Below are 15393 nucleotides of genomic sequence, written 5' to 3' on the forward strand. Positions count from 1 at the left end.
AAAGAGCATTTCCGGGTGAACAAGAAGAAGGAGGTCCAAGTGTTTGATATAACTCATCCTTTCCCGGAGCATGAAGATGAAGTCAACCACTCAAGATTGATAGGCTCCAAATCCAAGCCATTTACTTGGATCGGAGAGAATACTAAACTTTTTAGTACTCTTCGCTCTTCCGGGGAAGCCATGGATGGATGCAAGAACATCAGTCAGCACGATAGATTTTAAACAAGATCGGGCGTTACCAGTTTATCATTTCCTTTCAGGATAAGAAGATTCAGGCTGCAAATATACAGCGATCGAAATAATGACAATGAATCATGAATTTCCCTCTAGTTTTTTAACACCTACTACTAGTAAGTGTTGCTTTTCTTCGCGGCCCCATTTGCCTCCACCTCATGGGTTTTTTCTCTCCGGCTTCTTCTCCGTAAAGGAATTAACTACTTTATCCATTTTTTCCTCTAGCTGATCAATCTGCATTGAACCAGGGAAGAAAATTAAATAGTTTAATGTATGTAGGATATATCAATTAACATCTTCACATAGTAAGCACCGCATGTTTTGCTCAATCTATTTTTTACGGATTACTCAGTACAGAACAATTTACTTTAGTACTATATAAGGGGGGTTCCTTTCAGCGGAAAATCAAATCTGATCTCGGGTGCATATGCACCCGAGATCAGATTTGATTTTCCGAGTAGAAGATTGCTTATATTAGGACCTCTTTGAAGGAGGTTCTATTTTGCCTCGCCGGACTAGATGCTTCCATTACAAAGAAACACATTTTACAAAAATACATGTACATTTGTTGTTTACGTGTTCTTAAATATTTTGCAAAGAAAAAATATATATATAGTGCTGTAAGAAAAATTGACAAAATAATGTCTAGTGAAAATGCATTTTGTAGCACTAAAAATTATCTTTTTTCCATGAAGCAGTATCTGCACGCCTAGAATATGTAGATGTACAGCTGAGAGTTTTTCCTGATTTTTTTTGCGAATTTTTTTTTTTTTTTTTGCATCTAGTCCTATGAGCCAAGGTGAATTTTTCCTATTTGATTTGTATGATTGAGAGAATATATGATAGGTATATGAAAAACTGGAGTTGAAAAGTAGTATATTGCTGGAGCCTATAGCATCGAAAAACTACATGAAATTGCATCAAGAGCTGAAACATAAAAACAAAATAAAAATTGCAACACGAGGTTTGACTAGAAGAAAAAAAATTCCTCAATAAAAAGAGCGCAAAAGAATCCTTTATAAGAACTCCAAAAGATTTTACTTATGTGAATCAAACGCTGGAAAATTTCCTCAAGATTCAAATCCTTTGGTAACTATACCAAATTCTTTTTTTAGAGAATGGTCTTTAACATGGATGCATGTCTCTCACATTATCAGCTACCTGTATTGCACAGCTGCACCATGAGCTAGTGAAGTAAAATCAGTAGGAAGTCCTAACCTTACGAAGTAGTGCCTCGGCCTTGTCAACATCCTCCTCGATCTCATCTGCGATGGCCTTGATCTTGGTTGCAGCCTTCTTTAGGGTTTTATTCTCGGGAAACGTTTCAGCGACATCTTCGGCAATTTTTTCAGTTGCCTCCGCCACCTTGTCGATCATCTGGATTGCCGCCTCTGCCGTCTGCTGCACCTTATCTATTGGATCGTTGTTATTACACACACACACACAGAGACAAAGAGAGAGTCTGAGATCAATATGGACCCTAAAGATCCAAATAATACACGAGTGTGTACAGGGGTATATCTGATTCCGAGTTACCTTCCATTACTCTCAGCTGTCTGTAAAAGGGTACTGCAGCAAAGAAGGCACCAACGACAAATGTGACCCTGAGAATCTCATATATAGCTTGTGAATATGGGAAGGAGATTGATGAAAACAGATCGACATATATGTGCACAAGAAAGAAGAAACGTATGCAACTATATTTTTTCTGAACGCACGCACCATGAAGGTATGTTGGTAAATAGGTCGGGCAATGAGAAATTTCCTCCTGCTGCCAGTTCTCCGGGGCCTAGTGGACCAACTACACGGATTCTGGAACAAAATAGGTGAAATTTTCTGTAAGAAAAAGGAGAGCAAACGGTATGTGCTATAGTTACTTCGTCCTAAGAACAAGAAGCTTAGAGCGGGACACATGTATAACACAGCATGCACTTACTGTGTTGCTCTTCTTATCGGCTGGTCACGGTTAATGCCCCAAGACTTCATGGTTAAGCCGGCAGAGGTCTGCCGGCGTTGAGCTGATACAGATATACCCCTGTCCCGTTGTTGCCTAGAAACATCCTTAAAGAGCTCTAAGCTCCCAGGGGTTTGAAGCCCTGTGGTTGCTCCACGGTGTCCGCTGGGTTCGGCTCCACCTGCAAGCGTGTTGGTTTTTTTCACCGCTTCAGTTCGTTTATTTGTGCACCCGTGTCATTTGCTGGCCGCATGGGAGAGGCGGCACAACACGAAGTCGGTTTCTTACTCTGTCTTTTCCTGTGACGACTGACGAGGTTGGTCTTCTGCGTGCACTATTTGGGATGATGTCGCAGTCCACATCTCATCCTCTTCTCCACAGACCGCTGCCGCCAGACTCCACCCAGCCATCACAGCGCCTCCCAACGCCATCTCCGTTACTGCCGCCTCCATCTGGAACAATGGCGACCGGATGAGGCCACCTCTCCATGCCCATCTCTCTTTCTCTCTTCAAACCAAATCAGGTCGCGGTGCAGGCAAACCCTAGCAATGTCGGCGGCCGCGAGATTGAGGTCGACGCTGATGGCCACAGCTGGTGGACGAACCGCCTCTGTCATGCCTGGAAAGATAGTCAAACGCCCCAACTTGGTTTCCAACGGGTGGTTGTCTTGTTCGTCAGGGACTGCCGGCGTGGTAGTACTATGTTCTTCAAGGCTGCAAGAAGTCAACAAAACACGGAGAATTCTTACTGCTATAACTTGTTCAAGCGAATTGGAAAGCTCTGCAATTGTACCAATAGAATTCAGGGGAGCCCGTACCTACAAGAGCCTGGTGGATGCCAAGGTAGATTTGTTTTCTTGTTACTTCAATTTTTCTGAACTTAATTGTCGGAAGAACAAGCCATTTTTTTTATATCTGTTTGCTTTCACGTGTCTGTTGGCAAGATATTGACCGAGTGCTCCATTTTTAAACCATGCTCACATAGCTGCATCAACAAGGAGGGCAGTCTCTACAATCCATCGGCTGCAGTTGAATTGGCACCCTGCAGATTTCAATGGGCAAGTTTCTGAAGCCCTATATACCTGTTTGTCATGTAATGGATACGATTATTATAAATAAATCATGTTCAGGACGCAATGACAATCTTGTTCTTTATAGATTCACGTCTTGGAATGATCTAAATTTCTTGCTTTGCAGATTACAACTACACAACCATAGCTGGTTTCTCCCATTCATTTATGCATAATGTATTGCCATACTCCAGTTTTGCTGTGAGCGTGTCTCCTCCAGATTATGGACCTGAATGATACAATTTCAGTCAAGGTAGTAACAAAGAAACATTGTCTACCCCAATAATCGTTCATTACATAGGAGTATATATTATGTCATTAACTTGTGATCCTGAATGCATTTTTATAATATAACTATCAAGAAGGGTCTATTAAAATAAATATGAGTTAGAGCATTAGTAACTTTTGTGATACACTTAGAGCTAGCAGCTTTGGCTGCTCAACATTTTCCCATTCAAAACATTTTTCATAGTATTTCATCACACAATTGCAGTTCTGTATTTTTAATAAGGAGGATTTTGAGGTTGTATTTATTATACATCAATTTACTTTGAAAATTCTAAAAATATTATTCTTCTATTGTATATGTTCATATTTTTATCAATATAGATGATAAAAAAATTGCAGTTCTATATTGATAAAAATATGAACATATACAATAGAAGAATAATATTTTTAGAATTGTCATGAAATATATTTTCATATTATATGCATTTGTCATAGTAGATCTTTGTATTATTATCTATATTCTTGGTCAAAGTTTGCATAGTGTGACTTGCAAGAAAAGTTATGCGCAACATAAAATGGGCAGGAGGGAGTAGTGGAGTTCAAACATTCCAACGTCCAACCATAATAGAATGGGAATGTCCTTCCTCGACTCCTCGAGCAACATGTATGCACAGTAACCAATGCAAAAATACATATAACACATCTTGATAATGCTCAGAAGCATTTATTTGATAAAACATGGCAATGTGTCAACTTATGTATGAAGGATAGTATATTATCCCTGTCACCTTTTAATGTCATGTTATCCATGTACTAATTCCTTAATCTATCTTCCATGAGTCCGTGACACATCCTTCTAATCTGTTTTTCTCTGTGCATGTGTTTGTGTGCGCCAAAATCAGGGCTCCTACATCTCTTTTATCTCTCTTAACAAAATTCTAAATGAGTAGCACAGCTAGAAAGCAAACCTGGGATTGCAAAGGTTCGTACTGTCAATTCACCCACCTAGCAGATTTAATGCCTAACCATGTTCATATTTGTGCAGACCAACTATTTATTTGACAATCTGATTACAAGATATTCTGTTACACATTCAGATTTATATGCCGAGGCCAAGCACAAATTGCATTAGAACCATTTTGTTGGTTCTGGATAGAAACAATGATCAAGGATGGCAAGCACAAGCTCGGGTATAAACTCATAGTTTCTTCATTCACTGACGGAATTTTGTTGTTGAATGGTCTAGGTTGACAGTCCGAACAACTATGGATTCTACTACAGGGATGGAGGCGGTGACTGACCTGAATCTTATTGTCAATTAGTTGCCTTTTCATTTTAAATATGCTTCCTGTCATTTTTTTTCTCATTGCATAAATTTACTTATTAATGTTTTTACATGCTTGAAGATTGGTGGATAGATGGTGACATCGTAAATGCATCTTTAGTTCATCAGGTGGAGAAGACATTAATTCCTATAAAAATATGGAAACAAGTAAACCACAAGGCAAATGTCTTCTTCTCTATTTCTTAGTATTGGTTTACTTCAGACCAAACAAGTGTACTGTAGCTTCCTTTCTTTTCAGACTTCACACACACCTCATTTTCTATTCTAAATCTGATAGTGAGCATATGCATATATTAAAGGTGGTGAATGCCTTCTCAGGGGAAATAAGAAACTGCATTTGAATGCTGACTTAGCGTGACTGGCTTCATGAGTTCTTGTATTATATTAGAGACTTGTATCCACTGGAGTTTGTGCAATGTCATTCTGCTTTTTAATTCTCAACTTCCTTTTTCACCTTGAGTTTTTAAAGATATTTTCTTCATGTTTGGTTAATCATGTTGTATATAGCATTACTAAAAAGATAAATGTATGCTCATTGCTGATCACTTTCATGGCATAGTAAGCCTCCATATGTCAAGCTCCAAAAAGTAGCATGTGCTATCATTGTGTTTATCATTGCAGGATTGGACTGCATAGCGTGCTATATATACAATCAGCAATTACTCTGCTTAAGTGTTCCAGTGGAGTGTCAATAGCATCTCTCTGGTGTGCTTTCTGGTTAAGCTTTAGTAGCCATTGACATGAGAATTAGTATAAATGCTTAGTTACACTACGTGTATTTCCTGCTGCCTCATCCTGTTCTGAATTTGGGACATCCACCTGGTTGTTTCTGTTTTTGAAATGACGGACATCCAACTGGTTATTTATTTCTGATTTTTCTTATTGGTCATCCACATGAGCAGGCAACATGGCAGAGATGATCTATCATATGTTGATTACCCACTTCCTTAATGCTAATCTATTTCATCCTTTTTTTAATAATGAAGTTACTGGACATCCTGTATACAAAACGGGCGCTGCAACGCACGCCTGGTCCATCTAGTCTGGAATGTATGGCCCCAAGGCTTTGGAAGTAACGCAAGATATGAGGATAGCCATCAGATTGTGAAGGAGTCTCGTCTGCTTTCTTCAACGTTGAGTACCGATCGAGTTTCGTACTTGTGGAGATCACCCTGTGTTCCTTTCTTGAGGAGAGTTCCAATCTAGTGAGCTTTTATTAGTCTGCACGAATCATATATATACTAGTAAGTGGATATGACAAAAGGAGCACATACTCCACACATATAGCCACACACATACTATATAGTCATAGAGATGGGAGAGCCCACACAGTTTCGGTGGCGCATACAACTTGCCTATTTCCAGATCATTTCTTCGGTTATATAGAAGTACGCATCGCGAGTCACACAATCTCGTCACAAACTGTAGAGTTCTAACATGATAACATAGGCTCTACGTTCGATCTGGCTGTATGGTACAAGATTCAAATAACGGATTGCATGCTTGCCGGCCGTGCTAACTGCCAACGAGGTGGGAGCCAAGCGTTCCATCTATAGGATCTTTCATGACAACGAGGTGGATCACTGGAGCATCCCAACGCCTACAAGAGTCAAACGCTCAAAACGCTTCGATTCGGGCAACCGATCGTGGTCGCTCTCAGCTAGCTCATGCGGTCCCTCCTGCTATCCTCTAGCTCTAGCTCTAGCTCTAGCCGGATCTTAAAGATTACTCCCTCCGTTCCATCAAAAATATATCAACTTTGTTAAAATTTAGATATATCTACCTACTCAATAGTATTTAAATATATATATTTTTTTTTAAAAAAAGTTGAGACATTTTTTGTGAGACGAAGAGACTACTCGAAAATACCACATAAGCAGACTCTACATTTTATCTAGATATATGATACTGTACGTCTATACGTAGAAGATTCAAATAATGGATTGCACGCTTGCCGTGTTAATTCGAGGTGGGAGCGCCAGCCAAGCGTGTTCCATCTCTAGGATCTTTCATCACAAGGAGGTGGATCTGTTAGAATAGATAACGTATACACTACGTACGTATAGAACTCTTTGTAATCGTAGTGTATACCAATATACAATGACAAGAACCCTACCCGACCAGGCACGTCGGGACGCACACATCTTACGATTCTTTCATGGTATTAGACGCCGCGACCTGACCTAGGGTTCTCGCGCCGCCGTCTTCCGCTTCCGCACTTCGTCCCCGTCGCAGCTCGTCGCTGCCATGATGGCGTCCGGGTCGTCTGCCGACTCCACGGCTTCGACCACCTCTTCTTCCGCGGGGCTTTCCGTCCCGCCCGCAGCCTCGGTCGCCGGATCGCCCCCTGCCTCCACTCTGGGCACTGGCCCTAGCGCGGTTCCGCCGGGCGCGATCACGCCGGGCGCTCTCCCGCTCGAGGCCCATGTGGTTGTGCTGCCCCTGTCTCATCCTTGGGCGCTGCCCCTGGCGCGATTCCGTCGGCTTCTCCCGTCGCTCTCCCATCTGGCGCGGGCGTCGCGCTCCCATCCGGCGCCACGGACGTGAATCCATCGACTTCGTCCATGATGGCTGCAATCTTCTCGGGCGCGGCGCTCTACTCCAACACTCCCGCCGCGTCCATGCACTAGGTCCCGTACCATGGGTACCACAGCTACCCACAGATGGCAGGGCTTGGCATGTACCCTCTCACGCTCTGGTTTGCGCGGGCACCGTTGCTGCCTCACGCCGGCGTGCCGTCGCTGTCGTATGCTGGCACCATGCCCTACAGCACGCCGCCCAATTTTCCGTCCCAGCCATAGCAGCCGCCGTCTTACGGCGCCAAACCGTTCAACCATCATGCGCTTCCCAGCATTGTCACCATCGTTCCTGCTATCACGATCAAGCTGACTAGCGATAATTACATGTTCTGGCGTGCTCAGGTTGGTCCGCTGCTCCGCAGCCATATGTTGATGGGCTATGTTGATGGATCATTCGTCTGCCCCAACCCTCATGTCGTCGTCAGCCATGCCGGCAGCCTCCACCCACAGCCGAACCCGGCGCACCAGCACTGGATTCAACAGGACCAGGCCATCCTCTCAGGTTTCGTCTCTTCGATGACCGAAGGTGTTCTAGGCATGATCATGTTGGCCGGTACCTCTCGCGGGGCTTGGGAGATCTTGAGTGGCGCCTTTGCGTCCACATCTATCGCTCGTGCCTCGGGTCTCAGGCAGGAGATGGCTTACTTGAAGAAGGACAACAAGACTATCAATGTCTACTTCCATCAGTTGAAGGCGCTCTCGGACTCGCTAACCAGTATCGGGATGCCTCTCCGCGGTGACGAGTTTATCTCTTCCGTCCTCGCCGGCCTAGGTGATGAGTATGATGCCCTGTTCGTGGCGGTTAATGCTTGTACCACTCCTATGCCGATTCGCGACTTGTTTTCGCAGCTCCAGGCTACTGAGCAGCGCAAGCTGGCGCAACACCCCACTCACGGAGGTGCAGCTCACTATCCGGCGGCACACGTTGCTGTCCCCACTCCCGCCGACCCTGTTGCTGCATGGACTGCTCGTGGCAGCCCCCGGCCCTCTGCTCCACCGCCCAAGACGGTGCCCCCTCCCACGGTTCCTAAGTCAACTAGTGGGAGTAGCAGTGTCGTCTGTCAGCTTTGTGGAGTTCCTCGCCATACTGCTTCCCGGTGCTAGAAGCGGTTTAACCGCGACTTTCTTGGCATTGGCAATGATGGGCGTGACACCGAGAAGCAACTCTCCATGGCGATGACTGCCTCTCATGGATCTTCTGCTGCTCCTTAGGTTGCAGACCCGGCGTTGTATGCAGCGCCACTCACCACATTACTCATGAGCTGGACAAGCTCACCACCTGTGAGCCCTACCACGTCACCAACCAGGTTCGCACAGCCAATGGCTCAGGTATGCGCATTCATAATATTGGTCATGCTATTTTACCTACTCCATCCTCTCGGTCGCTAGCCCTTAATCGTGTCCTTCATGTTCCTAAAGAAACTCGTAACTTGTTATCTATGAGTAAACTTTCATCTGAAAATAATGTATACATTGAACTTCATATCTTTTTGTTAAGGACCGGGACACGCTGGCACCCATTCTTAGAGGTCGTTGCAGTGGTGGTCTCTATGAGATTAAAGCTCCTGTCATCAAACAAGCACTTATCAGCGTCAAGGTGTCTCGTGATATGTGGCATCGTCGTCTAGGACATCCAGCATTACAAGTCGTTCAACATGTTCTTCGTAGTCATGAATTATCATCCCTCCATGAGTCCAATAAAATTGAGTCAGTTTGTGATGCTTGTCAACAAATAGGAAGAGTCACCAGTTACCCTTCTCCTTGTCTACTCGTGTAACAAATTTTTCATTAGATATTATTTATTCTGATGTGTGGGGTCCTGCACAAACATCTGTTAGTGGATATCGTTTTAATGTGAGTTTTGTTGATGCTTATAGTCGTTTCACTTGGCTCTACCTTCTTAAGCATAAATCTGATGTCTATGATGTGTTTCTTCAGTTTCAGAACCATGTTGAATTCCTGTTAAATCGCAAGATTATTAATGTTCAAACTAATTGGGGGGTGAGTATGAGAAACTCCATCCCTTCTTTCATAATTTGGGTATTTCACACCGTGTGTCCTGTCCTCATACTCATCAACAGAATGGCACTGCTGAGCGTAAGCACTGTCACATTGTTGAAACCGGTCTTACCTTGCTTGCTCATGGGCATGTCCCCTTATGCTACTGGAGTGATGCATTTTCCATTGCCTGTTTTCTTATCAATAGGCTTCCTAGTCGCACCATCGATATGAAAACTCCTCTTGAGCGTCTTCTCAAGGAAACACCTGACTTAAGGTGTTTGGCTATGCTTGTTGGCCTCATCTTCGACCATATAATAATCATAAACTTGAGTTTCAATCCAAGAAGTGTGTGTTTTTGGGCTATATGTCTCTTCATAAAGGATACAAGTGTCTTCATGTTCCTTCCAATAGAGTCTATATATCTAGAGATGTCATCTTTGATGAGAAAATGTTCCCCTTTGTTAACTTGCCCAACTCACATACACTACCACCGGTATCGGAGTCTTCTTTACTTTCAGCTGACCAATTTATGGATGATGCACATGCCTCGCAGTTGCTTGCTAACCATGGTGCAGGACGAGGAGGTCGACTGGAAATTTTAATCCCGCGCACACCGCATCGGGACGTTGATCATCAAACCCTTACTATGCATGGCTCCTCCTCGGGTTGCGTGCAGCCATGCACTACGTCATCACCAGCTAGCTCCACCTCGGGCTTCGTTGAGCCATGCAATGGCTCAGATGGTGGCTCGGCTGGCTCCTCCTTGGGCTGCGTGCCTACATGCGCATTCCTGCCCGCGTCATTGGCTCCCGCTGTTGCGCCTCGTCTGCCCACTGCTAGGTCCGTGGCGCCTAGTCTGCCCCCTACCGGGCCACCGGCTCCCGCCTCGACACACCCAGCGGACAGCGCGCCCGTGTGTGTCTCGACGCAGATTGACACCAGCGCGCCCGCATGTGCTACCAACGATGGTACGTTGTCCCCTGCTGCTCCATCACCTGTGTCTCATGTCTCCTAGACCGCGACATAGCCTATCTCCTCGCCAGCAACATTAGCTTTTTCACCAGAAACTGCACCGTCCGTTCCTTCGTCAACTGCAGCTGGATCCACTTCGTCTGCTGCTCTTGTTCCCCTATGACACGCCTGGGTCGAGGTATTCAACATCCTAAACAACGCACAGACGGTACAGTTGCTTGGAATTGTGTTCTTCATGCTTATCCTGCGAACGAAGCATACTCAAGAACCCCGGGATTATAAAGAAGCTCTCCGCCGTCCTCACTGGCGTGATGCTATGGAGGCTGAGTTCTCTGCTGTACAGGGTAATTGTACTTGGCGACTTGTACCTACTGTTCCTGGTGTTAATCTGATTGATTCTCGGTGGATTTTTAAGGTCAAGCTTCATGCTGATGGCTCTATTGAGAGGTACAAGGCACGTTTAGTGGCTAAAGGGTACAAATAGCGCTATGGTCTGGACTATGTTGATACCTTCAGTCATGTGGTGAAGCCTGCTACCATTCGATTGTTACTTGCTATGGCTCTCTCTCACCGATGGTACCTTCGTCATCTTGACATTCATAATGCTTTTCTTCATGGTTTTCTGTATGAGGAGGTTTACATGAGGCAACCTCCTGGCTTTGTTGATTCTGATAGGCAGGATCATTATTGCCGACTGGTCAAATCACTCTATAGTCTGAAGCAAGCCTCTCGTGCTTGGCATGCTCGTCTCAGTTTGGTTCTTGGCTTCTTGGGCTTCTCCCCGTCAGTGGCAGATACTTCCTTGTTCATTCTTCACCGCCCGGATGTGACTATTTACCCGTTGGTCTATGTTGATGATATCATTGTTCTCAACTCACGTGAGGTTGCTATTCCCAGGTTGATTGGACAACTTTGATCTGAATTCTCTGTGAAGGATCTTGGTGCTCTCCATTATTTTCTGGGTATTGAAGTGTCATCACCCTCGGCTAGTCATCTTCTTCTTCAACAGCGTAAGTATGCTTTGGAGCTTCTTGCACGCGCTGGTATGTTGAAGTGTACTCCTGTGACTACTCCTATGGCATCCTCTGAACGCATGTGCAGCTCGGATGGTGATGCACTTTCCTCTGAGGAGGCCACTCAATACCGCAGTATTGTTGGTGGTCCTTAATATATCATAGTGACACGCCTGGACTTATCTTTTGTGGTTAACAAGGTCTGCCAATTCCTTCATGAGCCTCGTACACCTCATTGGTCTGCTATGAAGCGGATCCTTCGCTATGAGTGTCACACTATTCATTGTGGCTTGCACTTTCGGGCTTCATCCTCCACACTACTTTCGGCATTCTCTGATGCTGACTGGGCTGGTAATATGGATGATCAGCGATCCACGAGGGTTATTGATGAGGACATCCCTACCACACTACCACCTCCGTCATTACCAAATGAAGATGAACTTGCTGTGAAGCTCAAGTCCAATGAAGTTCGGATTGGACCTATTACAAGAGCTCGTGCGAAGCTACTTAAACAACAGGTGAACTTGTTCCTAAACGATACTTTGATTGATCAGAACTTTATACTACCTAATTCCTAGTACTTATGTATCATCAGGTATGAAGAGGAGACAAGCATCGCACGAGGAGGAGAGGAGCAGCTGGACGTGAAGATGGACGTGGAGCTGGACAAGGAGCTGGACATAAAGATATCTCATGGACGCGCGAGGGAGGAGCGGGAGGCATGCGCAAGAGGAGAAGACGAAGTCCACGCCGGCCCAGCACCCGGTCAGACCGGCCGCCACGCAGGCGCGCCCGGTCCCTGGCCCGGTCCAACCGGGCGGCAGGCCGGATCCACCCCGGCGCCAACCGGGCGCCACGCTTATGCCAACCGGGAGCGTTACTGCGCGACACTTCGCCCGCCCGGTTGCAACCCGATCCCTGGCCCGGTTTGAACCGGCCAGCCCGGTCCCAGGCCCGGTCGACCGGCCCCCAGACCGGCCGTGTCCGAGTCTGTCTTGACCAGATCTATTCTGGGTCGGTTATTTTCGTACTTTTTTGACCAGAGGTCGTCCCGGACGCCTATATAAGTGCCCAGGACGCCCTCCTAGCTGCTTTAGACCACGTTTAAGATAAACCCTAGTTCTTAGTTGTTTGCTCTGCAAAACTATTGAATTCCCTACACCATATTGCTTGATATTGTGTAGATCTGAAAGTCTTGTGTGATCTGTTGTTCTATTGGGAATTAGACGGTTGCAACTTACCGCTTCGTAGTCGGCGGCTACGTGCGCAAGTGTGTGGAGTTGCGAATATCTTGCAGGGTTGAGAGCCGTTGCATTGGCGACAGGGACCAATCGAGAGATCTCGTTGTGTCATACAAGTTATCATCCACTTCATCCAAGTTACCTCCGCTGCAACCACTCCATGATCATCATCACCACCGTTGCTTACTGAGAAGATCGGGCCACCCCTTATCATCTTGGTATCAGATTCTCGGGTTCCCTCGGTAAGCCATCCACAATCCACCCCATAGTTGAGTTGTGAGTGTTTCCTATCCAGAAAAAGCCAAAAAAAAGGGTGAGGTTTTGCCATAGCCTTAGATTGCACTAATTTCGAGTTTTAGTTGCTTCTCATAGTTTTTTTTGCGTATTTTTTTCTTGCATCTAGTATTGTTAGGGTTTGAGTCTCTATTATCATCTAGTTTCAGTTTTGTTACTCTGAGTCCACATAGCGTACAGTGTGCTTGTTCCCAACCATAGACACAGCCTATCGATAAAAGTGACTAGGAACTTTCCCAGAAGAGACTAGTTTTACCGCTCGACAGGCTGCTCATTAGGTTTTTGGTGCTTTGCATATTTTGTTGGCCGTGTTATCAAGGAGTTGTGTCACACAAAAAAAACAGAAAATTGAAAAGAAGCAAAAAGAGCTACATAGCTGCGTGCTATACAAAAAGAAAATACAAAAAGAAAAGTGAAGTGCTAGAAGAATCAAGTGAAGGCCTAAGTTCACTTTACTGCACCAGTAGTTGAGCAATCTTATGCCTGTCTCGTTGAGCTTTGCTAGCGTCTCTCTAGTGCATTGCAACCTTTCCTACATATAGTTGCATTGCCACATTTTTCGCCTTGTGTGAGTATCATTGGTTGTCTACGATCAGCGCTAGAGCTTGTTATTGGTGCAAATAGGTAGCCCACCTACAGCCCCACATATATCCTGCTTTGCCGTGTGATTTTTTCTTATACCATTGATATTCGCTTCGCTACATCCGTGCACTAGTTGTCACTACAAGTGGTAAGCAATACTAATTCACTTTGGAGCGGTAAGATTTCCTTTTCTTATCAGTTTTGAGTGAGTTGTGAGAGTACCACCATATATTTTTGATTTAGTGCACTAACCTACTAACCATGTCTGCTAGTGATGAAAAAATTGTTAACCAGGAGAACAAGAACTCCGCGGATTTGATGACATGGAGGGAGTATGAGGCTCTTCGTAATGAGATGTGACGTGAATTCCACGCTCAGGATGATGAGCTTAGGGGAACGGTCCAAGGAATCTCCCAAAAGCTGGATGCTACTAATGCAACCGTCACCACAATGTGAGATCAAATGACGGATATCCAGCGTAGTCTTGTCGATTTGCGACTAGCTGTTGGGAATTTGACTGAACAACAACAAGAAGAAGATGAAGAAGACCCTGAGCTTCAAGATGACGCCCACAATGCTCGTGGTGTGCCACGTGGTAATCGTCCTCGTGGTCTTGCTGAACAACGACGTCCAGGTCGTGGGTTTGAGGAAGAAGATGGATTGGGTAATCCCAAGTTCTCCATACCCAAGTTTGAAGGAGGTGCTGATGTTGAAGAATACCTCACTTGGGAGCTGAAAATTGAGAAGCTTTGGCGTTTACATAATTACACTGAAGATAGAAAGATCAAGCTTGCTTCTTCCGAATTTGATGGCTATGCATTGCGTTGGTGGGATCGATATGTTAGTGCTCGCGAAGAAGATGGTGAACAGCCTATTACCACATGTCGTGCTATGAAGGCGGCAATGACCGAGCGTTTTGTGCCCACAAATTATTTGCGCAATATATTTGATAAGTTGACCCTATTGAGACAAGGTGTGAAGACCGTTGATGAATACTACATGGAGATAGAGATGCTCATGCAGCGTGGCCGTGTCAAAGAATCCCTTGAGATGACAATGACTCGTTTTCTCAATGGTTTGAAGTATGATATCAAAGGCATTGTTCGTCATTACAGTTACACCACTATGAATGAGTTGCTACATCATGCAAGAGAAGCGGAATCACAGTTGGCTGACGAAGCAAAGGTTAAAGGTCGAGCTTTAGGAGCTAGGCGCTTCACGTCTCGTGCGCCCCCACCTACGGCGCCGGCGCCATCGACGCGCTCCGCACCTTACTCTACTCCGTCTAGCAAGCCGGTCTCCAATATGTCTAACGCAAAGAAGTCCGAATCTACTGCAAGTACGAGTGGCTCTAACATGTCTACGGCGCGCAATCGTGATATGGCTTGTCATACATGTGGTGGCAAAGGTCACTTCAAGAGAGATTGTCCTAACCGCAAAGTCATGATTATCAATGAGGACAATGAGTACGAGACTGAAGATGATGTTGATCCTAATGCTCCAGAAGATGATGACTATGACACTGATGGTGAAGATGCATATCCATCTGATGCTCGCACCATTGTTGTGTCGCAGCGCGCTCTTAATGTGTTGCCTAGTGCATCTACTCAGCGCTGCAATTTGTTCCAAACAAAGGCTTTAGTTGGTCCTAACAAGGCTTGCAAGGTCATTATTGATGGCGGGAGTTGCCGCAATTTAGCAAGCAAAGAGTTGTGTACCAAGCTGAACTTGAAGTATCTACCGCACCCGCATCCATATTATATTCAGTGGTTGAGCGACAATGGTGAGATGAAGGTAAACCACATGGTGCGTGTTGAGTTTGCTATTGGACCGTATAAGGATTGCATTGACTTTGATGTAGTTCCTATGACGGTGTGTCAC

General features: G+C 45.2%; 2 protein-coding genes across 2 annotated transcripts; one reads left to right on the top strand and one right to left on the bottom strand.

Annotated features, from left to right (window-relative positions):
* Positions 1-216: 216 nt before the first annotated feature.
* LOC124688726 lies at positions 217-6161 on the bottom strand. Its single transcript, XM_047222369.1, has 7 exons — positions 6130-6161; positions 5875-6051; positions 2171-2295; positions 1957-2046; positions 1771-1838; positions 1453-1646; positions 217-468 (listed from the first exon to the last, which is right to left on the bottom strand). The coding sequence occupies exons 2-7, from the start codon at positions 5926-5928 to the stop codon at positions 391-393; spliced, it is 609 nt and encodes a 202-aa protein (XP_047078325.1). The 5' UTR covers positions 5929-6051; positions 6130-6161; the 3' UTR covers positions 217-390.
* LOC124688737 lies at positions 2556-3656 on the top strand. The gene is made up of 3 exons (XM_047222377.1): positions 2556-3030; positions 3173-3245; positions 3385-3656. Exons 1-3 carry the CDS (start codon positions 2676-2678, stop codon positions 3431-3433), a joined length of 477 nt encoding a protein of 158 aa, XP_047078333.1. The 5' UTR covers positions 2556-2675; the 3' UTR covers positions 3434-3656.
* Positions 6162-15393: the final 9232 nt, after the last annotated feature.

Source organism: Lolium rigidum, chromosome 1 (assembly GCF_022539505.1).
Source record: "Lolium rigidum isolate FL_2022 chromosome 1, APGP_CSIRO_Lrig_0.1, whole genome shotgun sequence".
NCBI classification, from domain to species: domain Eukaryota; kingdom Viridiplantae; phylum Streptophyta; class Magnoliopsida; order Poales; family Poaceae; genus Lolium; species Lolium rigidum.

What these genes read in the sequence shown, in the direction of transcription:
- LOC124688737 (XM_047222377.1), top strand. Translation starts at nt 2,676, where the DNA reads ATGCCCATCTCTCTTTCTCTCTTCAAACCAAATCAGGTCGCGGTGCAG. An exon ending in AGAGCCTGGTGGATGCCAAG is followed by an intron (nt 3,031 to 3,172) that starts GTAGATTTGTTT and finishes ATGCTCACATAG; the next exon opens with CTGCATCAACAAGGAGGGCA. An exon ending in CACCCTGCAGATTTCAATGG is followed by an intron (nt 3,246 to 3,384) that starts GCAAGTTTCTGA and finishes CTTGCTTTGCAG; the next exon opens with ATTACAACTACACAACCATA.
- LOC124688726 (XM_047222369.1), bottom strand. Translation starts at nt 5,928, where the DNA reads ATGGCTATCCTCATATCTTGCGTTACTTCCAAAGCCTTGGGGCCATAC. An exon ending in CCTTGGGGCCATACATTCCA is followed by an intron (nt 2,296 to 5,874) that starts GACTAGATGGAC and finishes GAGCTCTTTAAG; the next exon opens with GATGTTTCTAGGCAACAACG. An exon ending in CCGATAAGAAGAGCAACACA is followed by an intron (nt 2,047 to 2,170) that starts GTAAGTGCATGC and finishes ATTTTGTTCCAG; the next exon opens with AATCCGTGTAGTTGGTCCAC.